This window comes from Eschrichtius robustus, chromosome 17 (genome assembly GCF_028021215.1).
Source record: "Eschrichtius robustus isolate mEscRob2 chromosome 17, mEscRob2.pri, whole genome shotgun sequence".
Classification (NCBI taxonomy): Eukaryota; Metazoa; Chordata; class Mammalia; order Artiodactyla; family Eschrichtiidae; genus Eschrichtius; species Eschrichtius robustus.
The window spans coordinates 75,961,726-75,987,070 of NC_090840.1; the positions used below are offsets into that span (position 1 = coordinate 75,961,726).

A 25,345-nucleotide genomic window follows, 5' to 3' on the forward strand; every position below is an offset into this window, starting at 1 on the left:
TGATGAACACAGCTGGGATGAGAAGAAAACCGAGAGGGGCAGAGAGTCCCGGCAGAAAGAGCGTGTTTCACAGTGCAATTCACAGCAGCGTTCAAGAACGTGGTCATGAACTGACTCGAAGGTAACGTGTCTACTGAACGGAGCTGGAGATTGGAAAACTTATCTATGACTGGGGCTTAGTAAAGAAAATGGAAAACGAGAAGGATGGTTTCAGCACCTGGATTCTGCAGGGGGGATAAATGATGTGCAGAACTGACTTCTGAATTCGTCATCTTCTTGAATAATCTTTTGAAAGTTTAAATTTATCAAGAACAAAACTCAGAAAAGACTTTAAAATGGACACGTTGGGGGCGTTAACACATTTGAAGGATGCTAATTCATAAAGTGATATGTAAATGCATACTCTTGAGAAAGCCAAATGACTGGAAACAAAAATTGTTGCAACCTTATAATCTCTCCTTTAATGGCAATCAAGTTTAAAAAATGTACAGTTCAACTTATCCATACTATTCCTTTATAAAAGGCAGATTTCAGGTAAGCTTCTAAATGCATGCATAATGTAGAGGCTAATATTTTCTGGCAGTCCTTGGTTCCTGAAAGTTGAACTTCATCAGATGTCTTAAACTTCTGTGAAAATAGTCATGAAGGATATGTTATTTTTGCATAATGAGGTAATATCTCAGGGGCGGGTACTCATCCTCTTAAGACAGTGTAAACCCACTTGTTTAAACTTGCACGAGGCTTTGGGCACTGCAAAATGCCACCCAAGGTTATGGGTCAGTGAGTATTTTGCTGAAGGAATAACACTTACATTTAACTGAGCACTTTTCTGTAATAAATACCAAAGTCGGTTTTTGTAGCTGTAAACTGTGTACACAGATAACTACAGGCTGGTCTGTCATGGAGCCGAAAGTTTCACCTGGAAAACAGAACCCACCTCTTTGCTAATGGTGCATTTTCAGTAACACAATGGAGAATACTGTATTGTCAGGAACAGAGAGGCAACTCTATGCCCTTCAACGGTTGCTGGAGACCACTTCTATTTGCAAAGCCAGCAGTTCCTATATTCCTGTTTTTGTTTGTTGGCTTGGAAAACAGCATAGAGAGAGATGTAAGTGCTAGATGTCAAGGACGGCTTTGGCAAACCAGTAAGGCGCACCGGGTCCCAAGGCTACCCTAATACTGGCGAAGGCAGAGACCACAGGGTATTTACAACACACGCTATGTTCCCCTCCCGCGGCGGCCCCTCCGGGAGCCTCCCGCTCAGTGACAGCAGCTATATACACGGTGAGCACAGGGCCACGTGGACGCAGCAGTCTTGCATGGCAGGTGCAGACAGTCTGAAGGTTCTGCTTTTTGCTAGTCAGACAGGATGTGGACAAAGGACACCGGAAAGACCCCCTTCCTCTCGGGCTGCCCTTCGATGTGCCCGATCTGCAGGGAGAAAGGAGAGGTGTCAGGCTGGAGGTGGCCGGTGGGTCAGAGCCCCCGGAGTTGGCCCGGACCCGGGCGGGATGCAGGCCACGGTGAGACACAACACGAAAGCACCACACGGGGGAGGACCACGTTCACGTGGGTCACTGCACCCGCAGACAGCCCCGGGAGGTACAGTCCCGTGACCCCTCACTTTATACACAAAGGGACGGCGGCCCAGAGAAGGGGGGAGACCTGCTACGGTCTCGCCCAGGCTGCAGCTTCAGCCACGCGCTCAACCAGGCTGTCTGGCCACCTTTCCTGTTGGGCGACCTCAGGCAAACTGTGCTAAGCCTCCTGTCTGTAAAGTGGGGCTAAAAAGCCCCTATTTCTCAGCTTGTTGAGAGATTACACTAACGATTATGTACATGGGACGGCCTCTGTGTACTGAGAACCTGCTTTCTGACTGCTGTGCGGGGGAAGGACACTGTGAAAGTTTGAGATGGACAAGGGCAAGTTTTATGGCCGTTTTGTCGTCTGCTGCCTAAACCTGTAAGCCATGGTTACCTGACAAAAGTTTCTAATAACTTCAGTTACACCCGCATTAACTGCACTAAAGAGAATCCTATGAGGAGAAAGAATACCGACACGCACGCTGGCTTCACATGACAATTACGGGGAGAGATGGGTGGGGTAGCCAGGCCGCCCGCTCTCATTTCCCTGCATGAAGTGCCTGCCGCACAGAGGGTGGCTGGAGCAGGAGCTGTGTGTCAGCCCAGGGCTGCTGCCTTCGTTTACCGGGACTGTGGCCTTGGTCGGTCACCGGGGCCACTGTGCACCAGCTTCCCTTCTGGAGAGTGGAGTAAGGCCTGGCCGACCCATCTCACGGGGTCTTAACTGGTGTCGTGCACATGAGTTCTTAGACTCATGCCCCACTTTCCAGAGGAGGAAACTGAGGCTTACTGAAAGGACACGCTTTATCCAGGGCCTCAGAGTGAGTCACCTTGGGCCTTTAGGGCCCATCTCCTTCTCAAGAGTCTAAGCTGCCAGACTCCCATGTCAGAGAGAGAGAGCGAGAGAGTCTAGGGCTCCTCAGCCTCGGTTCTCCCGACATTGGGGCCAGATGGCTCTCTGGGGTGGGAGCTTTTCCAAACACTGTAGCATGCTTAGCAGAAGCCCTGGCTTCTACGCCCCAGAAGCAGGAAGAACCCACCCTGCCCAGGTCCTGATAATCAAAATGTTTCCAGATGTGGCCATATGTGCCTGGAGGGCAAAACTGCCCCTGGCTGAACCACTATTGCAGTCCGAGCAAAATCCCCACGGCTGTGGCCAAGAATCTGAAGTCACTGTCTGGGCCCAAAGGAGGGGAAGCCAAAAGTGCACGTGTGTGCACGTGTGTGTGTGTGTATGTGTGTGTGTGGACGTGCACAAGTTCCTGGGCATCAGCAGGCTCTGCTGGCTCAGCTGTGAACCACAGGTCCCTTTCTCGGCAGACAGAACCGGGACCCTCTGGGCAGGAGGGGCTCAGGCTGCCAAGGAACAAGAATTTCCACGCTGGGGTCGGGAAATGATCGACTAGGAAAAGCATAGGAGGCTTCTGCCCGCTACACCTCTGCCTGGCAGGGCCCACTGGAGGCTCCCTCCAGCCGCAACCTAGACAGCTGTGGACATGTCAGCCGCCCCTGCAGCCACCGAGAACCGGGGCACTTTCAAGGGCCACGGCGGGAGGACAGGGATGCCTTTCCTTCCTGACACCTGGGCAGCAGGTTTTCACGGAAAAGGAGTTGTCCTAGATATTCTCATTTAATCTTCTAAAGTCACGTGAAGCAGGGATCATGCCCCACTTGACAGAAAGAGAACGGCAGGCGGGATGAAGGATGGAACTCGGGAAGGAGGACGCACGGTGGTGAAGGGCAGGGCCTGAGCAGAGCTTGGCTGGAAAACCAGAAAACATCTAGAGCTTACAGGTTGTGGTGTGATAAGGCTAAAGCACGTGCGAAGGTGAATTCTCCTGACCCGGTTTCAAAGCTCTGGCCGCCGGTTAAGAGGCGGGCCTGGCAGGCCCCGTGGCACTCTTGTCCTCACGACTGGTACGTACCCACCACTCCTGGTCCTCCTCCCCGGTGACCACGATCACCTCGCCCTCCAGGAAGGTCAGCTCGTCGTCATTGTCTGCCTGGCAGTCATAGATGGTCTTCACTCGCCTCACCTTACTTTTCCCCTTCAAGAAAGAAACAGGGTTTTAGCTCACAGGACAGACTGAAGGGAAAGAAAGACACACTGACCTTGGGCGAGTGAGTTAACCTCCCTAAGCCTCAGTTTCTCCTCGGTGAAAGGGGGGAGGCTTGTGGGCAGTCGCCCCGAGGCTTGGGTGCCCTCCAGACACGACAGCCCCTCTGCCCCGAGCAGCAGGGCAGAGCCCAGTGTGAGCGAGCAGGCAGCACCGATGACTTCCATCGGACAGCAAACATCATGGGCAGGGACCAAAATCCAGCTTCACCCAAAACTGCAAAGCGCTCTGCCCTTCCCCACCCCACGGCGGCTTGCAGAGATGACAGCAGAGTTTAAAAATGGTTTGGGGAAACATGCTGTAAAGCAGGACGTGCAGCTTCTGCACACGGAACGTGCGGCATAAACACATTTCTCAGCCCCTCGCGCAAAGCACTGAGTCAGCACACGCTGGTTAAACAGGGCAGGGCAGGGCAGCCTGGGGCGGGGAGGACGCCAGGCAGTTCCCCAAAACGTTTTAGCTTCTGACCCATTTTGACTCGGGCTTTTATTTGTTGGATTTCCAGTTCTTTGCAAACAGGAAGATGGAAATAGGGAAATGACCTTCTAAAGGATGTTTCTGGTGCCCAGCTTATTAAATAACTAGGAAGAAAAAAAGCAAGCTGTGTCTCTAAAAGTTTTGGGTCAAGCGCTTTTCCGCTCTGTCTGCTGGTTTCTCCCTCGGTCAGTCACCCTGACGACCCGCTGGCTTCTGCAGCCCTCTCCCCAGGCTGTGCTGGAGCTGGTGGGGTCTGAGAGGCCGGCGGAGCTGTGGCCAGTAGAGATCTTAAGTCTTCTCAGCTCTGACTCCGTGAGCAAGCTGTGTGTGGCCACTTATGACAGGGAGGGCCACATGAGATGAACAGTAAAGCGTGCAGCAGCACAAACTGGAATTATGTGCACGTCAAGGCCGTGCGTGGTGCCCTGGAGAAGAGCAAGCACCCACTGATGAACGTGTGTATGGTCTCCCACCCAGGGGAGGATGGATTTTACTCGTCTCACTTTTCCTTTAGTACCGAAGGGACACACTTTTATTGCAACGTTGGTTTTTTATAGTAAGATGTGAGTAGAGGCTTTTAGTCCCCCACTAACTGTGCTCCTTAACCCGGGTGCTCGTGACCCTGTGAGGGTGCGGCCACGGGCAGGACAGACAGCACACGTGCATCTTCCCAGAGCTCCGTTTTTCCAAAAAAACATTTTGGGGTGGGCAGCGGGGGTGAAAAGCATGTTTACATTAAAGTAAAATGGCTATATCATAGAGCAGAAAGCATTTCAGCACAATGATGGAATGGGAGACTTCAAACCAAATTCTGTGTTGGTGCAAGTCTTTCGGGGCTTTGCGCCCAATTCCTCCAGGAAGATGCCGTGAGAAGCAGAGGAGCGAGGTGCTCGGGACCCCGAGAGGGAGACCGCTTTCCTGTGACCTTGGGAAAGGAAAGGTCTCCTCCTCAAGGATCCGAGGCAAGAGCGACCACTTGCTGAGTGTTACTGGGCGCTGCTCATCTGTCACTGCGTTTCATCACCCATGAACTCGGGCACTGTCCTAGCTCTGATCTGCATATAAGGAAACCTAGGCTCAGGGCACGTAATTAAGTGGCCAAGCCCCCGTGGTCACAGGGAACGCAGGTCCTGAGGTCTGTCTGCGGGGTCCACAGCCCGGTCCCGACCCCCAGGCTCCACGCCCCCAGGATGCCCGAGCTGGGCCGGCCGGGTGAGACGGGCGCCCACCCACCGTGTTGATCTTCCTGGGCAGCGGCACGGGCGTCTCCGGCAGGGTGGGCGTGAGGTCGTTGGAGTCCTCGGACGCCTGCTTCGGGATATTTGGGGAGAGATCGGCCGGGTGTGACTTGGGGACGAGCTCTGGGGGCGGTTGGGCCTTGGGAGAGGCGTCTGCCGCCTGGGGTTTCGCCAGCAGGTCTCCCAGCTGCGGCTTGGGCGGCAGGTCCTTCACCTGCGGCTTGGGAGGCAAGTCTGCGAGCTGCGGCTTGGGCGGCAGGTCTCCCGGCTTAGGCGGCAAGTCTCCGATTGGGGGTTTGGGAGCCAGTTCCGTGGGCTTCGGGGGCAGGTCTCCGGGTGGCGGCTTCTGCGGTAACTCTGCTAACTGTGATGACTTCTGGAAGAGTTCGGGCGGGATGTTGGCTTTGTCGAGGGAGAGATGATGGCTGGTCTCTGTTTTCCTTAGTGCCACTGTGGGAAACAACACAGAGAGGGGGGTCACTGGACGGGGACGTGAGGGGATCAGCACTGCCTTCCTCTGTCACGGTCACATGGAGGAGAACCAACCCCGAGGGAGTGCTCTGGATGCAGGTGCACGGGTGGCCTGCTTTGAAGAAGGTGAAAGTCGGAAGCCTGGGAGGTATCCACCTTACAATGGGTGATTTTATGCTTCAGTTTATGAACAGGACATCCAAACTAATCCAGAATAATAATAATAAAAAAACCCCACCACTATAAACATAATACAGATTACAGAAAACTGAAAAGTATAGAGCTAAAGGAAAAGTTTTCCATAAGCCTCCTGCCTAAAGGTAGCCATTTAAAATACTTTGATGTAATTTCCTTGTGGATTTTTCTATGTATTCTTCATAGATAAGACATTTATCTGCTTTTATCTATATACTGTTTTAGCAAGAGTATTTCCTGCGTTAATAAAAATTCTTTATTAGTAGCATATATATAGCTAAAATATTTATTTATTTATGTATTTGGCTGCACCGGGTCTTAGGTGCAGCATGCGGGATCTTTAGTCGTGGCATGTGGACTCTTACTTGCGACGTGTGGGATCTGGTTCCCTGATCAGGGTGGAACCCGGGTCCGCTGCATTGGAAGCGCAGAGTCTTATCCACTGGACCACCAGGGAAGCCCAGTGATCATATATTCTTAATGTTGCAGTCTATTCCGTTCTACAGCAGTATCATAATGTACAATATTATTAATTCCCCACATTTCATATGATTCATGCACTATGTAAGAGGGAAAAGGTTCCTCCCTCACCACACCCACGCACCACCCCTGAGGTAACCTCTGTTCCATTTGAGTGGTGCACATACATGGGTGTATGAATTACTTTTTAAAACCCATAAATGGCATTACAATACATACACTGTTTGCAACTTTGTTTTTTCCCCATTTAATATGTTTGGGAGAATTTCCAAGTCAGTTCCTCTTCCTTCTCTTTAATGGCTGCATGGTACTCCGTGGCTTGGAAATTCTGTAGTCTGTTGAAACCTTTGCACAGCTCTATCCAGTAGAACTTAGGACACTAAGGACACGTCTCCAAATCAGGCTTCACCACTTACTTACTAGCTGTGTGACCGTGAGCAAATTATACGACCTCTCTGTGCCTCACCTTCCTCATCTCTAAAACATGAGTTGACATACGTAAAGAATTTGCCAACAGCACCTGGCAGGCTCTAGGTATATCAGAATATCACCATTACTGCTAGACAAGGTTCCTTGAGGCCAGGATTCACCAAGCACATAGTATGTGCTCAATGAGGACACAGCTGACTAAGCCACACTGAGTGAGCCAAACTAGCCAAATTTTATTCTAGAAATATAAAATTCAGAAAGATATTCTTAAAATTTTATTTTTTAAAAAAGAAAGACAAACCCCAGTATTGTAAACTGTCACAAGCTGTACTGCAGCTGTTTCTGCCTGCAGCCTGCCCAGCCATGTCCCTTCCTAAGGAAATCAAGTTCAAGGACACCCTGCTCCCAGGCTGGCCCATGAGCTTCAGCCGATGTGGCTCGGCTCAGAAACTGACAGCAGGCCCATCAGATTCCTCTCTTGGAAGTCAGATACTGTGGTAAACAACAGTCTGAGGCAGTGCTGGGGCAGAAGCTGGGGGGTTCCCTGAGGCAGTGATGGGGGAGAAGCTGGGGGATCCCTAAAAAGGGATCAAAGACAGGCACTGACATGCCTGTGTTGAGGTGTTCAGCATGGCACTGTTTATAGTGAAAAAACTGTGAACCGGGTGAATGTGGAATAGGACAGACTGCTTAATATGTCCTGGTATCAGACAATGGAGTACTATGCAGCCAGTAAGAGTGTAATTTATGTCATGGAAAGGGTTCTTGATTTATTATGTGATAAAAATCAGCTTACATAGCGACGTAAAAAAAAGCATAGGAAAAAGACTGAAAGGATAGATCAAACTGTTTATTCTGGTGGTGAGACTTCAGGTGGTTTGTATTTTCTTCTTTATGCTTATCTGTATTTTTAAAATCTTCTGGGATGAATATATATTACTTTTATAATACAAATAAATAAGAAAGAGACAGTTTCTCTTCCAAGGAAGCCTGCCCAATCTCTGGCTATTTTATTTCCAAGCTGATTTTGGGTTTTCCCCCTCTCTAATTAAAAGTCCTTTCTGAACTGCATTCTTAACTCTGATGGACAGACAAGCAAATATGGTTCGTTCCTGAGAAAGGACTCAAAGGACGTAACAGGAGGAGGAGGAGGAGGAGGAGGAGGAGGAGGAGGAGAAGGAAGGGGAGGAAAGAGCTCGCACACTCCCAAGCCCACATTTCCACCAAAGGGAGTGCCGGGCAGAGGATGGCACCCACTCAGTGGAAGAGCGCAAGCCTAACGACATTCACGAAGAGCTCGCGGACACCTGAAAAAATACGTATGTCGAAATGCTAAGTGGAAAAACCCAGGATGCAAAACTGTAGTTTCATTATGATGACAACTGTGGAAGAATGTAAGGGACCAGGTAGCTGTATCAGAGTGCAGAACTATGGTGACCCTGTTCAGGTTGAAAGATCCCCTGAGGTTTCTATACTATTGCCTTTTAAAACTCCTTAAACAAATGGCTCTGTGCAGCAGTCTGTCCCCAGTTGAGAAGGCTTTAATTAAGCCTTTTAAAAGGCGCCCGAAGGATTTCAAAAATGGGTGATGTTTGGGAGGGAAAAAGAGTGAGATGTGGCCAGGAGAGTCCATGTGAAAGTGCCAGCTGGTGGCAGGTGCTTGGGGGGAGGGGGGCAGGCAGGAGAAGGAGCTGCAGCCCCGTCCCTCTCGACGTCACAGACGTCCTCTGTCTCCAGCTCAGGAGGCTCCGAAACACATCCGGGGACTCTGCCTTTTTTTTTGGGTGAGACAGGGAACCACTGGATGGATGGGACAGGAGTGACTGATTTAACATGGATCGCCCTGGCTCTTCTGTTGAGGAAAGAATGCAGGGCCAGGGCAGAGGCAGGCAGACCAGGTAGGAGGCTGCAAGAGTCCAGACAAGAGATGATGGTCCCGTGGACCGCGGTGAGAGTGGGGGACATGGGAAGAAGTGCCTGGATGTTAGGACACATCGAAGGGAGAACCAACAGTACGTGTGGAAACGCTGGATGTGGGGCATGGCAGGATGGAAGGAGCTGAGCTTCCTTCTTAGGTTTTAAGGCCCAAACACTTAGACCTGGACAATATCGCCTGTAAGAGACAGGGACACTGTGGGAAAAATAAGTCTGGGGGGTGGGGTCAGAAGTGTATTCAAAATCTTAAGCTAAGCAGCCTATTAGACATGTGATAGAGCAGAGATATTACAGAGGCTGGTGTGTGTGAGTTTAGATTATAGAGGGATTCTTGGGCTGGGTGGAAAATGTGGAGATGCCAGGGTGGGTTCCCCAGGGAATGAGGGCATATTCACAAGAGAAGTGACCATGGCCGAGCCAACCTCTGGAGGCTGAGGACACGAGGAGGGCCCAGCACAGGAGGGGAGCAGGGACTGTCAAGTGCCCTAAGAACAGGACGGTGTCCATAGACCAAGTGCAGAGAGAGTAACCAGCCGGGCCAAAGGCTGCATGCAGGTGGGCTGAGCTTGACCACCCGCCGACGGCCTTGTGGAGTGGTCTTAACAGAGGATATGTGAATGGATCTTGGCTTTGAGTATCAGCAGCTGGGAACTTCACTCAAAGAGAGACAATCAGATGGCACGTCCCTCTCAACTGAAGAACGCACCACAACCCAGCAAGGAGTTGTGCAAAGCCTGAACTTGTATCTGATCGGGTCTCTTGATCCAACTTTCAATTGCTAGGAAATACAGAGGACAGAGGAACATGTTAAATGACCACATGGGGATGCCGGTCAGCAAAATCCAGCCTTTCTGAAGCAACATCTCATTTCGTCCTTACAAAACCTGGTGAAGCAGGTGTCCTGGCCCCACTGACAGGTGAGGAATCTGAGGCTTAGTGAAGCTTCGGAGTCCCCCGCCCAGGCCACACAGCTAGTAAGTGGCAGAGCTAGTACTGGTTCCTAGGTCTCTCTGATCATGTCTGCAAGAGAAGAAATGGCACCTGGGGATACTAATGATGTGTCTTCTGAAAAAGCACGGTGTTTTTTAAGGAAGGGTTTGGTGTTTTGCTAATCACAAAATTTGAGCCTATAAATATTTTTCTTCATTGAACAAATATTAAATACCCATCTACTACATACCAGCTACTGCTCTAGACATCTGAGATAGAGCAGGGAACAAAAGAGACAGACGCCCCTGTCCCCTTGGAGAGTATAGTGACACTCTAATTACATGCAAATATGAAAAAGATAAATCTTACCTTTCTGAGGTAGTTTAGGAAGAACTCTTGGGCCAAGGGCAGTCTTTGCAGAACTGGTGCTAATTAATAAATAAGAATCATTTAGGATCTCAAAGTGCTATAAAATCAACAGTGATATATATTACTCAAGGAAGTCACAGGAGTTTACAGAATTATCTAAAAAGTCTTTCATAATTTCTCTAACAAAAGATTATAGCTTACTTTCCCTAATTCAAAGTTTGCCTGGATTTCCCTGAGGATTATCTTCTTATTCCCAAGTCTGCAAAATGGAGTCAAGAGGGAAAGTCACGAAACAACCAACCCTCTGAATGATAGAGCCTAATTCCTCCTCTTCTTGAAACCTTTCCCCAGAGGTAACAGCGTTTATGAAAGCGCCTGGCACACTGCAGGTCGTGCCCCCAGTGCACTGCACAGAAGTAACTCAACTCATGCGACCCCAAAACGTAACTCTTGTCACCTCCGTTTTCACAAGAGGAAACGGGAGCCTGTGCAGCTTCAGTGACTGGCAGAAGGTCCCGAGGCTGGTCGGTGGTGGAGCTGGATATTCAGACCCAGCTGTTTGACTCCAGAGCCCTTATGTTGTCTCTCTCTGCACCAGAGCAAACAGCTTGGGTCTCAGGCCTCCAGACTTTCCCTGAGCTTTTCCTCCTTTTGGGCGACTTGTAAACGAGCAGAGGAAGAAAGCCCGGGGAAGCAGGCCCCTGGCACAGAAGCCGCCCTATGTTGTTTGACATCATGTGACTCCTCACACCCCTGCCACCACCGAAATGGCAGCGCTGCAGGTGGCATCTCTCAGTTGGAACGCACTCTTTTCCTTTAACAAGAGGCTCTATCTATTCCCAGAGGACACCGGGAGCACTGCAGACCCAAACAGCAATAGTATCCAAGTGCTGGACTTGTATCTGCCAAGAGCCCCTTTTATTACCTCATTTATCCTTTTCTGTCCTCTGGTGGCCTAAGAACTGGCTTTCCCCCCTTCTTTCTAGCCTAACTGCATTTAAAAGGACAGGAAAAGGCAAACCAACCAAAAAGAAAACAAGAGTCCAATAAAAAAGATGAAATGCAAGCGTCTTCCATCCTGGCCGACAAATCACCCTCGATCTTAACTGCTCTTTCCTCGGCTCCTTTGAAATCCTAAGGTCTCTGGGTTACTGGAGGATCAGGTTGTTGAGATGAAGCCACACTGGAAAGAGTAAACGTGCGAGGGCTTTGCTCTGAACATTGCTGGAGTGTGCGTTTCGGCCTCAGCATCTTCGCAGGGACGCACACCTGCCCATCACGGACGTAAGTTCAATGGTTTCCTGACCAGCATACTGAGGCCAAGCCAGAGGCTCGGAAATGCCTCACATGGGAGACCTGGGGTCGACACTGTGTGTGCGTGGACCCAGGCTTCTTCCTATGCTGCTGGTGGGGCTGTGTGCACGTGTGTGTACATGTATATACATGTGTGTACATGTATATGTGCGCGCGTGTACATGTATGTGCGTGTGTATGTACGTGTATCTATGCGAGTGTATGTGTACATGTGTGTACACATATATGTGCGTGCACGTACATGTATATATGTGTGCGTGTACATGTGGGGGGCTTGATTCCATGTAAAAAACATTTTGTGGGCACTTTCTCTGCGTCAGACTCTCCTTCCTCTGGAAGGAGACCACCTGTCCTGTGGTTTAGAGCCCCCCAGGGCAAGGTGGGGAAGGGCTGAGTGGAGGGGCAGGCATGGCGAGAGGAAGGGGAGGCTGTGGAACGTGGCGTCTGAGAACCCCCGGGGTAAGTCCAGCTCTGCATCTGCTACCACTTAAACTCCTGGGGTCCGTGTCCTCTATAAAACCGAAGGCAGCAGTGACCGGGCTGCCTCACAGGGTCATAAAGACTAAACGAAATAGTGGCGTTAAAAGAAATGAGGACTTCATTTTTTAGCTTTGACAAGCTCTGGGAAGCAGCTCCTTGTGTCCTTACCTGGGTCACACTTCTCAAGAAAACCCTCTGTGCTGGGACTGGGTAGATGCTGCCCACAGAAGACCTTCCAAAGTACCTCATTTCAGTGGCGGAGGGAGAAAGGGACACCGCGCCCCCCTTTTAGCCTAGCTTCAAAAAGTCTTACAGACAGGGAATTGGGAAAGAGTCATATTTTTATGTTTGAAAATCTCTAGGCTATTGGATTTCCCTGAGATTTATCTTTTTATTCCCAAGTCTGTAAAATGGAGCCAAGAGGGAAAGTAACAAAACAAAATGACTCAATTAAAAAATTGAAAATAAGAACTCATTCTGGCAGACTCTGCGCTCCTCGGGGAGGGGGGGGGTCCATTCACGCCAGGAACCTGGATGTGGAGAGCGGTGCTCCCCTAAAACAAGGTCTGCAGACCCTGCCTGGCCTCGAGAACTGTCTGCCAAGGGGCGTTTGCAAACCGAGGGGAAGTACTCAGGCTCTCAGCACGATCAGCGCCAGCTGGCAGGCCACCCCTTGAGCAGATGGCCCCTAAAACCCAGTTCTGTAACTCTGCCCACGGCGACTGTGGGCCTGCCAAGCGAGCACGTGCGGAGATGGCTCACCTCGACTGCTGGGACAGGCCCTCGAACTTGTTAGCGGTCTTGCTTGATGATGACGGACCCACGTCGTTACCTAGGGGGAAGATCAAATGTGAAAAGCCACATTTTCCAACAGGAAATGGAATGTGGGGACATAGGAATAGGCAGGCAGGCCACCCTCAGGGTCCAGAAAGGAAGTCAAAAGCGTCAAGCTAGAACAGTACACATTTCTAACATTACAACAAACCAGTTTGGGTCTTGACAATGTTTTTGTTCCTATTAAATGTTTAAAAAAGATGAGTGGTCTGCTCCCTGGCAAGGCCTCCAAGGTCACAGGACTTGGGGGATGTCCTGTAGGCTCAGAATCTTGTCCTTAGCTTGGTGGCTAGGGGAAGCAGAGTAAGGCTTCAAGTTCACCACAGATTCCCATGCCAGGGGACCACCACTGGGAACCACTGGGTGGGTGGGTGTGTGTGTGTGTGTGTGTGTACACACCATTATTCAGCAGGGTGGTGGTGACTGGCCATCTGCTGGGCAAGGCCCTCAGTCACTTATTTACTAATCATTCGTTCAAACATGAATGTTTATTAAGCATCTGCTATGTGCAAGGCATGAACATGGAGCAGGAGGCACAAAGGCAAGTTAAACCTCACTGCTCTTTCAGAGTATGTCATCCCACCTGTGAGGGGCACAGGCACAACCGATACTGATAACATGGGGTGAGATGGATGCTGACAGGGTTGGGTGCTGTGAAACGAGGAGAAGGAAATAGCATCTAAAGTGAACTGGTCATGGGATTCCCTGGTGGCGCAGTGGTTGAGAATCCGCCTGCCAGTGCAGAGGACACGGGTTCGAGCCCTGGTCTGGGAAGATCCCACATGCCGCGGAGCAACTAAGCCCGTGCGCCACAGCTACTGAGCCTGCGCTCTAGAGCCTGCAAGCCACAACTACTGAAGCCCGTGCGCCTAGAGCCCATGTTCCGCAACAAGAGAAGCCACCGCAATGAGAAGCATGCACACCGCAAGGAAGAGTAGCCCCCGCTTGTTGCAACTAGAGAAAGCCTGCGCGCAGCAACGAAGACCCAACGCAGCCAAAAATAAATAAATAAAGTTTAAAAATTTATTAAAAATAAATAAATAAATAAAGTGAACTGGTCAGAGGGGCAGGGAAAGTCCTTTCTTGGGGACACGGACCTTGAACAGTGAAACACCGTCAACGGGGGAGCAGCAAGACCAAATCCATGGGCTTGTCGAGGAGAGACAGAGAGACTGGCCAGAATCAAAGTGGGCTCTTCTGTGACCCGTTCCGCACTGGGAGGAGCCCAAGCGCCAGGCACCCAGGAGGGACCCCAGGAACCTGCAGGGCACGGCCATCTCTGGGGTGCTGTTCCCTCTCCTCACCTGCTCGCCCTTCCAGCGACTGCCCTGGACACCCCAACTGCTTCTCTTTCTGCAGAGCCCCCTCCCCTGCCTGGACGCCCGCAGTGCCTCCCGGGTGGCACTGACGGGCTGGCTGAAGGGGGGAAGTGAAGGGGGCGGCCGAGCGAGCACCCACACTAATGCTCACTGTGCAGAGGCGCCCACGCTCTCGCTCCTCCCGGCAGGAGGAGCCGGCCCCGTCCTCATTTTAAAGATGAGGAGACAGGGTTAAGTGACCCAACGGCCACAGGTCACATGGTCGCACAATGTACCTAGCGGTCCTGTACACAAATGCATGCGCTTTTCATTACCCATCGTGATGCGCCAATAGCAACATTGGTAATAGCAACTACTGTGTATCAAGCACTTACTATGAGTGAGGTACTGTGCTAGGTACCCCCTAGTCTATGAGATATAAAATGGAAGGCACTTATATTGTGTAAGAAGAAACAAAGAAGTAAAGCAAAGGTCAAGGTCAAGCAGCGGGTAAGGGCCAGGGCTGGGATATAAAGCCAGGCAGCGCCCCTCCGGGGTCTGCGTTCAACCACCACACTCGCCCCTCCAATCCCAGTCCCACGAACCTACAGGACAGGAAGCAGCTGGCAGAGCGCTAAGGCGGGCGCTCCCGGACAGGACTTTAACTTCAGGACACACATACGAGAAGAAACAAGCTCAACTGGTGCTACCAGGGCCAAAGACTTTCAAATATAGATTTATTTTACTAAGACACCCCTCCTAACCATCCGTATATTTCCACGAGTCTGTAACTTAACAATGAAGGACTTCTTTGGCAGCCTCTCACGACATCCTTCGAGCTGAGACTTCCTTTAAGGCAGGCATTTCTCTTCAGCAAGGTGCTCAAATCTCACACTTTCAGATTTAAATGGGCCCTAACAATCAAAATGTCAAAGAAAGTTCTATATTAGGGGAATAAGCTGTTGCATCTGCTAATTTCTGTTCCAGGTAGAAAACACCCCAAACCAGTGATTCTTAACCCTATTAGGTGTGAGACTGAATACGAGACCATAAAGGCTGCAAGAGCCCCCGGCTCTGCCCGGGGCCGCCCACTCTGTCACACAGACAAGCCATCACGTCAGGGGCTGTGGCCCGACAGCCACAGCTCCTATGTCCAGTGTCCTCGTTTAACCCTCCCCTCTGGCCACGCTCCAAAGACACTGTGTGTTTTTACGCCTCTGTAACTTTGCCCCCTCTGCTCCTTCTCCCTGCAACACCTATCCCCTCCCACTTGGGGTAAATTCCTTTGTAACCTTCAAAGAGTCTCTCCAAAGTCAATTTCTGAGAATTCTTCCCAAGCCAGACTCGGTCTCTCCACACCCCCGGTAAGCCTACAACCATTCATCACAGAGGATGCTCAGGGTGCAGATTTTGGAGCCAGACAAGCCTGGTTTTGAATTCCAGTTGTACCACCGACCAGCGGGTGTGAGTTTTGATGACACTGCTTTTTCTACTGAGCCTCAGTTCCCTCATCTTTAAAATAGGAATAACAGTACCTACTTCACTAGATGGGCACGAGCATATCATGAGAGAGAAACCACGGAGTGTAGTTCACGGTGCTGGACCACAGGGGGCATGACACCAACGGAGATGGCCGTTTTGAGCTCCCTGATGAGATGTAACAAAAATGCAGATGATTTACTTCCTCACCGAGTGAGCATTTCACGGACAGGGGCTCTGCCTTGTCCGTCCCTGCAGCCCCACTGGAGCCCAGTGTCCGCACGGAGCAGTCACTGGGTGCTGCGGAATAAAGACAAGGCCCCCAGAGTGGACTCCTCCACCCCTCCACCCACAGCCTGGTTTCCTGCGCACCTGGGTGGGGAGGCACCTGTGGTCTGGTGGGGACAGGAATCCTGTCTTCCTCAGAGCCAGGCAAAGGCCACCTGCTGTGCCTGGGCAGAGAAGCGTGGCTTCGAAAAATTTCCAAAAATAGGATAGCACCAGAGGGAGAAGCAGAAGCATGGAAACAGCTCAATCCTTTCTTCCTCCCTCCGTGCAGCTTGGGAAGTGACTGTGGTACACACACAGATGTGTGAGGAGAGGGCTGGAGACGGACGGTGGGCAGACAATTTAAAAAGCTGTGGGCCAGGAGTGTGGAACGAGAGGAGGGCACTGCCCAGCAGTGCCTGGCACACAGGCTCCAGGGGTCTTCTGGAAGAGTGGGTAATTATACGAACCTCGGAGTCAGAAATAGGTTCAAATCCAGGCTCTGAAGTTATCGGACAAGTCACTTGACCTCTGTGATTCAATTTCCTCATCAGTAAACCAGGGACCATGACAGTCCCTATCTCACAGGACAGTTGCGATGGCTTAATACAGTAACGTATGAACAAGTGTACAGCAGCTGGTACACGGCGAATAATCTATACATGGTGGCAGCCATTGTTATTTCTAGAACTGCACATAAAATGGGGTCGGAATGGTGGGGGGAGGTGACTTGAGAATATATTGGGAAATCCAAGAAAAAGAAAGAATCAGAAGTTTCTACCCAAAGGCTCTTTTACAAGCCAATACTACTTCTAATAAGTAGACGTGGGGGACTTGGATCAAACATTTCAAATATTGACCCATCGTACCTGGAAGTTCTGGCCTTGAAATATGAGAAGGGAATCATCTTGTGGTATAGTTTTTCGTCCATTATCTACTCTCCGTTAAAAAAAAGAGAAGCGTGTAGAACTTGAGTCCCAGTGGCCAAAGGTACGGAATGCAAGTGATTCCCAGAGGTCCCTCAGCCAGGTATTGGTGGAACACGGATCAGAACTCAGGCTTCCGGAAAGTTTGTTCGGTGTACTATATGGTTTCCCAGGATGGGCCCCGTAAACACTTCTCTGAATACCTGACAAAGGACAGAGCTCGCAGGGAAAGCTGATCTCACGTAGTCACTGCAAGAATCTCAAGTGTGAGAAAAGGCTTAATCTTATGGCCACCATGAACTGGGTAACTGGCTGCATTGTTTTCTTTGCTTTCACCTCTAAGAACCTCAGTGTCAAATCTGTGGTCTATTTCCAGCTGCTGTATGTGACCCTGTGTTATGCATTTTGTGAAGACATAACACTCCTGGAATTCATCTTACTTTGCTCCCTTTGTCCTCATTTCCTTATTAATTTAATTTGAATTGTGTTAAAATGTGTTGGTCTGTTAGAAAGCAGGTTATAAACAACTTATTTTGTCTCCAAAGGTGAGGTTTAACGACATGCCACTTCAAAAATCAACAGTCCCCGCAAAAACCCGATTCTGCCCACTGGCCTAGTTGTTTTCTGATCGAAAGCCTGCCTCTGCCGTCTCCCTAGACAGATGGCCGAACCCGCCACCATAGCGGGGCTGCAGTAATGTGATGCCTGGGCTATCCTGGGCACCGTGGATGCTGTGGTCCTGGCAGGGAGAAAGCCCGGGGTGGCCTCCCCACACACCAGGGCTCCGTGCGGCAGAGACGAGGCGGCACAGCCAGGCGGAGGGTGCCTACCTACCAGGCTACCTTCCCCCGTCTCCATTCACAGGCAAAGAAACAACTGCCGCGACAGGGGAACAGCCAAGGGGATCACTGAGCCGTCACGTGCAGAGCTCAGCAGAGCAAGGAGAGCGTGAGGGCCATGGGCTCTCCCAGCCACGCGGGCTCCCCACTCACCAGCTGTGAGAACTTGGGCAGGGGACTGAACCTTCCTGAATCTCAGTGTCCTTAAAGTCAAGGCCCTTGCATTTCCTACTCTGTGGAACTGGGCTTAAGAATTCGATGAGTACTATTCACTAGCCCCAGTTTACAGCCGGAGAAACTGAGGTATGGAACAATTCAAAGGTAACTGCTGAAAGCCACAGGGCTCAGGTGGTAGAGGTGGATTAGAATCCAGGCAGTATGACACAGGTCCACACCGGAGCTCCACTGAGACAGAAACAGCTCGGGCCCTCGTAAGGAGTTCATACTGCACTGGGAAAGACAGAAAGGCAAACAGAACCACTGTGTGATAATCCCTATGCCAGAGGAGCAGAGAGTGGGCACGGGGGTGCTGGCCGGGCTGGGGAAGGTCTCTGAAGCAGGTCCCTGGACACTAGATCTTGAAGGATGACTAAGCGTGAACACAAATGGACAGACTGTTCTAGGTTGAGGGCACACTATGAGCAAAGGCTCAGCTCTTAGAGGAGAGGATGGAGTTGGGGAGCCTACCAACTCCACACGGCAGGCACGTCCTATGTCAGGGGGTGGGCAGGTGAGGCCCGGGGCGAGCTCGGGGGCTGTGCTACTCCACCTCCTCGTGTCTGCCCCCCACGCCCCGGTCCAGATCTCAGACAGTCCGAAGGCCCTCACCTCAGGGGCTGTGAGGAGACGGGAGGTCTAGGGGAACATAAGAGCACTGGAAAGATGGGTGCCTAGTGGGAAACTACAGGCACCATAAATGCTGCCTAGGAATCCGGTACCCCATGTGCCTTATTAATTAACAGTCTGACCCCTGCCTTCGGCTTCTGGACCACAATGTCAGTGGGAGACAGGTAGGGATAAAACCCGCGGTGATCAGACAACACAAAGCATGAAGGCCGGGATCTGAGCCACTTTAACCTGCCTGGTGAGAGGCTTGTTACTGTCCCATGTCTGCAGATGCCTTTAAGAACACCTCCCCTATGTGCGCACACACCAACTCAGAGAGAACGGCCCCGACGGCCGCAGAATTACCGCCTGGGGTTGTTTGTGACGTGTACGGTGGTCACTTTTGCGTGGAGAGATTTCGATTTTTGCCGCTTGAGGCTGCTGGTAGGTGGCAGCCAACTGCTCAGGGCCCACAGCTTCCGAAGCTTGAAGGCTGCCGCTCACCGCCCGGGGCACCAACTCACTCTCATAGAGGGGTAACCTTGTCTCTTAGTGAAAAATGCCCCTTGTCCACAACAAAACCCACCCACACCCAAACCAAATCAAATGAACACCCGCTGTTTTTCTAGTCCTGCTGCTTAGTCTTGTTAAAGAAACTTAAGAAAGGGATGATTCTTAAGCCAGAAAACAGAAGTTTAGTAAATTTAACTATAGACTGATGGAGTCTGTGAGGCACAATGAACTTTATGCAGAAATAAAACCCGAGTAAACAACAGAATCAAAATTTAGTGAAATTCGAAAAGGTTAGTCTGTGATTTGTGGTATGAAAACCTGCAGGAAACTGGTGACCTTCAGTGGAGCGTTATTTGGGGCAAAATCCTTTTGGAAGAATCCTGGGGACTCCTGAAGGCCCTGGGGTGGGGCCTCAGGCAGTGTCAGGGACCTGCATGGTGCTGACGTGCGCCTGGGCACACCCTCCCCGCGGCGGGTCTCACCGGGAACAGATTCATCAACACCCGCTGCAAATGTCCCCTCCCCACGAAGCCTGCCGACGCAGCTGGACACCCTGCTTCAGCGTTTCCGCAGTATTTGGTGAAGAACGCACCGCACGCGTCTCCCTCCTGGACCACGAGCTCCTCGAGCACAAGGGTGGAGAAGCCCAAACCCCAGGCACCAGGCCAGTGGGGTGAACGGCTAAGCACAGACAGTCCACACGCGCTGTGGCTTCTGGGTCACATGACACACAGGCGTGCCCGTCTGCAAACGGGCAGCATGGCTTTTCCCAGAAGCTCCCCAATCCAGAACACCTATTAGGGGCTTTCTGATGAGGCCTTTAAAAGCATTCAGCTGAGCTCCCTATCAGTTACAAACAAACAAAAAAGCCACAACACGATTCACTGGCAAGGGGAGGTGAGCCATGCAAATCAGCAGGGCCAGGACCCCGTGGGCGCCGGGAGACACCCGGCTCTTGAGCGAAATTGGTGGCAGGCTGGTGAGCTACAAAGGGAGATAAAGACGGAAACCGTGTTCCTTGTGGATAGAAATTTGTTATCTGCCACCAGTGTCAATGAAATGGTAAACTACCAACTGATCTGGGCAGGTTTGTTTATTTTCAATCGATTATTGACTACTTACTGCAACCTGGGCTCGATTCTAGGCTCTGTGAACACAGAAAGGAACAAGACAGACAAGGGCCCCACTCTCACGGAGCTATGTTCGAGAGACCAAAAAGCCGAACACAAATAAAATACCTGTCAGCGGTGATCTGGGGTCCTGAGGGAAACAGTGGAGAGGGAGCTCCCTTAGAGAGGATTGGCCCAGGAGACAGACATGCAGGCGGAGAAGGACGGCAGGGAGCCAGGCTTTCAAGCCCATGACAGAGCTGCAGGGAGGGGGCGGCCCCAGGAAGGAAAGAGCCCGGTGGACCCAGAGGTGAAAGCAGGCCAGCGAGGCTGAGCAGGGGACAGGGGCTGGGAGAGACCAGCCTGACCCGCAGGGCCCTGGTGGGTGTCTGGGGCACAAAAAGCGCTCAGCACCTTATCACTAGTACACTTTTTAAGTGGTGGTGGTATTTTCCCCCACGTTTCTTGGCCAGAAGAGGCTGTGCAATCATATGTATCCAGGCCCTCACCCAGCGTGGGGGCGGTCTGGTCGGTCTGCTGGGTGTGCTGAGCGCCCACCGCCCCCCGAGCCCTGCGCGCTGCCTGGCTCAGGCAGTGAGGGCCCTGACTGGAGGACGACTTACCCCAAGGAACTGCGCCTTTGTTTGGGGGCCCGTGAGGTAGTGGGCTGGGAGGGTCGGACAGGGTTCTCTTGTGTCCGGGCGGTGGGGGAGGAGGCCGCTTCTTGGACAGGGTGGAGCTGCCACTAGAGGTCTGGGCGCTTAGAGGGAGCGCTGATGGTGGGCCAGCTGGACCTGGAAAGGAAGCGAATGGTGCAGGAAGGTCAATCCCGGTCTCGCAGACGGAACAGCCTGTGTGCAGTCACTCCCATGCCTCAGATGGAGCGTGACACACAGAGACCGGAGCACGAGGCTGGGGACGGCCAAGTCCATCGACCCGGTAATCCCCAAAAGAGGGTTTTTAAACATTGCTGGTAAAAAAAAAAATTAAAAAGGAGAGTGTGTGCTTTTAAGGAACAAAACGTCAGTCAACATGGAACGCTACTGGGTTTAGATCATCCTTTGGGTACAAAGGGAGAAATAAAACACACACATTTTAAACCAGTAACTCACTGGAACCACTGCAAAACCTACAGAGGAAGAAGGCACACAGCACTGCCAGCAAAATCAATGGAGAAAGAGCAAAATACCGACTAAACCTCCAAAGGGCCTCACGTGGAAACATGAACACTGGATTCATAGAATAGGGTTTCTCTCTCCACTGCAATTTTTTTTTTCAGTCAGCAAACGTTGCCTGAAGTTTTTTTTTGAATGACTTTTATAAATAATGAAGGCTCTAATGTAAAGGGTTACTTGGAAAGAAGGGAAATCCAAAAACCCTTTTCTCTTCCAATTCTGTACTGTTCTAGAAATCATAAACCACCTATTATATTGGAAGCTTGAACAAGTTACATAAGCTTCACTGATTTCTATAGGTTTAAAAAAAAAATTTTTTTTTAAAAATTTATTTATTTTTGGCTGCGTTGGCTCTTCGTTGCTGCGTGCGGGCTTTCTCTAGTTGCAGCGAGAGGGGGCTACTCTTCGTTGCGCTGCATGGGCTTCTCATTGCAGTGGCTTCTCTTGCTGCGGAGCACGGGCTCTAGGTGTGCGGGCTTCAGCAGTTGTGGCACGTGGGCTCAGTAGTTGTGGCGCACGGGCTTAGTTGCTCTGCGGCATGTGGGATCTTCCCGGACCAGGGCTCAAACCCGTGTCTCCTGCATTGGCAGGCAGATTTGTAACCACTGCGTCACCAGGGCAGCCCTGATTTCTATAGGTTTTAAAAAAGATTCTACTTTCTCCAGAGGTAATGATAGGATAGCAATAATGATATTAATATCACACACACACACACACCCCACTACTGCAAAAGTTGACTTTTTGAACTAACGTTTTAAGAAAAAAAGGAGTTTGTTTTCAATGAGCGCTATGGGAGTAGTATATATGCCGTTAATTTTGTTTATTCCAAGTGACACTGAAGTGGCTGGTGTGTGCCAAGCACTATATGCTGGGCACTTTGACAAATCTCTCTTTATGATCATTACCAGGTTATGGTTTAACTGGACAACAGTATCCGCAAACATTAAAAGAGAAAAAAAAGGAAAGAAACAAAAAAAGCTAGGAACACTGCCACACCAAATGTTTATTGCAGGATAGCAGGTACCTGGTGATCCAGAAAGGCTCCAAAAGAGCTTTTTACATTCTGCATATTAAAAGAGAAGCTTAATTACTGCTGGCCTCCTTCCTTGGGAAAACAAGCTTTGCTATTTCCCATGATCAATTACTGCTCAGTACAAACACAGATTTAAACCCCCATTTCTCAAAGATAGTCTCGTCTTGGAAGTAAATACTGTTCATCTCAGTAAAATGGTCGTTTGCTTTAGAATTAAATGGCCCTAGCGGCAGTATTTATTCTCAGTCCTACTGATGAGACATGTGATGGAAGCCTTACCGATATCCTGAATCAACGCCTAATTACGGCACCAGTCACTGAAGTTTTAGAAACTGCTTTATTTTTGTAACAGTAAAGGCATTGTTATTTTAGCCTTGTGTTTGTACAGTGCTTCCTAGTTTTCAAAATGTGTTCATACATGCTATTTGCCTTGATTTTCATAACAACCCTGTGAGGCATGTGGGTCTGGTATTACTGGCCCCATTTGGCAGCTAGGAAAGCGGGGCTGGGCGTGATTAAGGGTATGGAGCCACGAGGGGCGGAGGTGAACCATGATGCAGGTCTCTGGGGATGGCGAGGGCTCGCCCCGTCCTGAAAGCCAGGCCAGCATTTTCTGGGCTCGCCACACGAGGAAAATGGCAACAGCAACGCTCGGTACTAGGAAGTGTAATTTTCCTCTTGGAAATAAATGGAGAATACATAATAGACAATGGTGAGATTCCCCAGCAGTTTCATCTGTATCGCCATCTAGGGACTTTCTGATGCAATGCATCCGGAAGGCCATATCAATCAGTTTCAAATCCTGCCTGAAAACACAGATGGCCAATGGAGCTATGTCTCTGGGCAAAGCTGTCTGTGTACGTGGTTTTAGGAGTGATCAGACCAGAGTTGTCCTGTAACCACAAACCAAGCAAAATCAAGCCTCCTGAATCATCATTTAAAAAATGTAGGGGTTAGTGCTCCTTTCCTCACGCCATCACAGCCTTTTCTTACTTTCAGACATCAGCTACTACAGTCTCTAATTATCCGTCTTTGCTGACTTGTTCATTGCCTCTCTCCCCACCATGCTGCAGATTCTACCAGGGTCAGGCTGTTCTCTGGCCTGGTGTAGAGAAAGCTGCATTTAGTAAATACAGTATCGAATAAATGGATGAATAAACTTCTACTTCTCTTGTTGTAAGGCTAGCGATCCTTAAGGAAGACAGAACGTCTCACTTAGGGTGACAGATCAGAAACCAGGGAGAGAGGGGACCTAGGGAGAGATAGTGTGAAGTTCGAAAAGAAATATTCAATACTGTAATCGACTTTCATGGCAAATAACACACAGACCCACCTATTGTTCTGTAATAGAAGCTACAGAAAGGAAGATGCCATGAAATCTTCTTGGCTGGTAGGGCATGAGTTAAAAAAGGGTGAAAAACACTATATCAGACCCCAGAAAAGCAGACAAAATTTTTTAACTTTACTGTAAAGAGCTCAAAAGACTTCCAAAATAAGTAACTAGTCTTTAAGCACTAAAAAGGATGTTTCCTGCAAAATAAACCTGAGCAGTGGCTTGGTCAGGAAAGAAGCAATTCTTGAGGGGTAAAGAAAGCTAAAACAAAACAAACTAAAAAATAGTAAACACAGCATCAAACAAACTTGATAGGGTTGGGAGGCAAGATTAATAGGTGGGGAGGGGACTCGGGCAGCCAGTTTTCTTCCCTCAACTCTGCCAGGGCCTGTGGGAATAAGGAGAAAACACCCTAAACCACATTTGCCGCTAATACTGGCTATTATGTCAAATTATCCTCTAACTCTTTTTCTTAAAAATATGGTCTAGATTTCCGAAGCTGCCATACATAGCTCCAAGGTTAAATTATTAGAAGGTCTTCTACAAGGAGGCAGGGTGTACCGCGCAGCTCTTACTGGGGGTTCACATGCCTGGGGTTCGCCTGTATTTCCAACAGCCTCTTGGTCACTCAGTTAGGCGTTCTGCCGGGGCTTCAACGCTAGTGCCCCCACGTGAGCTGTGCTGCCTCGAGCACCTCACTGTCACCGGCTCAGGGAGGTCCCTCACTGAGGCCTGCAGCTCAGACGTGTGGCCACCATGCGGCCAGAGCTCGGGAAGCCCACACGCGTGACGCCACCGTGCATCTCAGAAGCCTCAGTGCTCACAGTAAGCACTCTGCATCTGCCAAGTGTTAGCTCATCCAGAAGCCTTCTCTAACCCTCCTTTGTCCTGGAGCAACTGCTTCTATCTCTGCTCGCACAAGGCTAAATGGCACTACATACTCTCTACCCTGCATCAGAGCTACGTTCTCTCCTCCTTCCCAGGCTGGAAGCCTCCTCAGAGCAAGATCCACACTGTCTTTCTCTCTCTCAGCACCTGGCACATGCTGGGCACAGTCTATGGAAATAATTCATGGTGTAAGTCAGGAGGAGTCTTCTTCAATATCCTTGTACCTTTGGTTTTTGTTTTTTTTTTTTTAATTAATTAATTAATTTTTAGCTGTGTTGGGTCTTCGTTTCTGTGCGAGGGCTTTCTCCAGTTGCGGCAAGTGGGGGCCACTCTTCATCGCGGTGCGCGGGCCTCTCACCATCGCGGCCTCTCTTGGTGCGGAGCACAGGCTCCAGACGCGCAGGCTCAGCAGTTGTGGCTCACTGGCCTAGTTGTTCCGCGGCATGTGGGATCCTCCCAGACCAGGGCTCGAACCCGTGTCCCCTGCATTAGCAGGCAGATTCTCAACCACTGCACCACCAGGGAAGCCCATACCTTTGGTTTTTAATAAACCAGAATACCCAGAGGTCTTCCATGCTGGGAGACCAAATAAAAGTACACCTTTGAAATTTAAATTTAAAACAAGACCCAGAAGACGGCTTTAAAAATTATCCTGACAGTTTTCGGAAAAACTGTCTGTAGAAGGATAACATACATATTCTAACATGCCAAATAGAAGTGTTAATGACAGAAGTTAATGACAGAGTTATATAGACAACTCTGGACAATACAAATGACAAATTTACCATTTTCTAATGGTTTTCAC

The 25,345-nt window shown here is 50.2% G+C and overlaps 1 protein-coding gene across 2 annotated transcripts in view; it reads right to left on the reverse strand.

Annotated features, from left to right (window-relative positions):
• Positions 1 to 435: 435 nt before the first annotated feature.
• ASAP1 (ArfGAP with SH3 domain, ankyrin repeat and PH domain 1) overlaps positions 436 to 25,345 on the reverse strand; it is a 350,516-nt gene continuing 325,606 nt past the window's right edge. For both annotated transcript variants that reach the window (XM_068525312.1, XM_068525311.1), the window contains 6 exons: positions 20,735 to 20,905; positions 12,784 to 12,853; positions 10,228 to 10,286; positions 5,414 to 5,868; positions 3,512 to 3,634; positions 436 to 1,434 (listed from right to left, as the gene is read on the reverse strand). In XM_068525312.1, the coding sequence (XP_068381413.1) occupies positions 1,360 to 1,434; positions 3,512 to 3,634; positions 5,414 to 5,868; positions 10,228 to 10,286; positions 12,784 to 12,853; positions 20,735 to 20,905 (953 nt within the window). In that variant the 3' untranslated portion in view covers positions 436 to 1,359. The remainder of the gene's footprint in view (positions 1,435 to 3,511; positions 3,635 to 5,413; positions 5,869 to 10,227; positions 10,287 to 12,783; positions 12,854 to 20,734; positions 20,906 to 25,345) is intronic.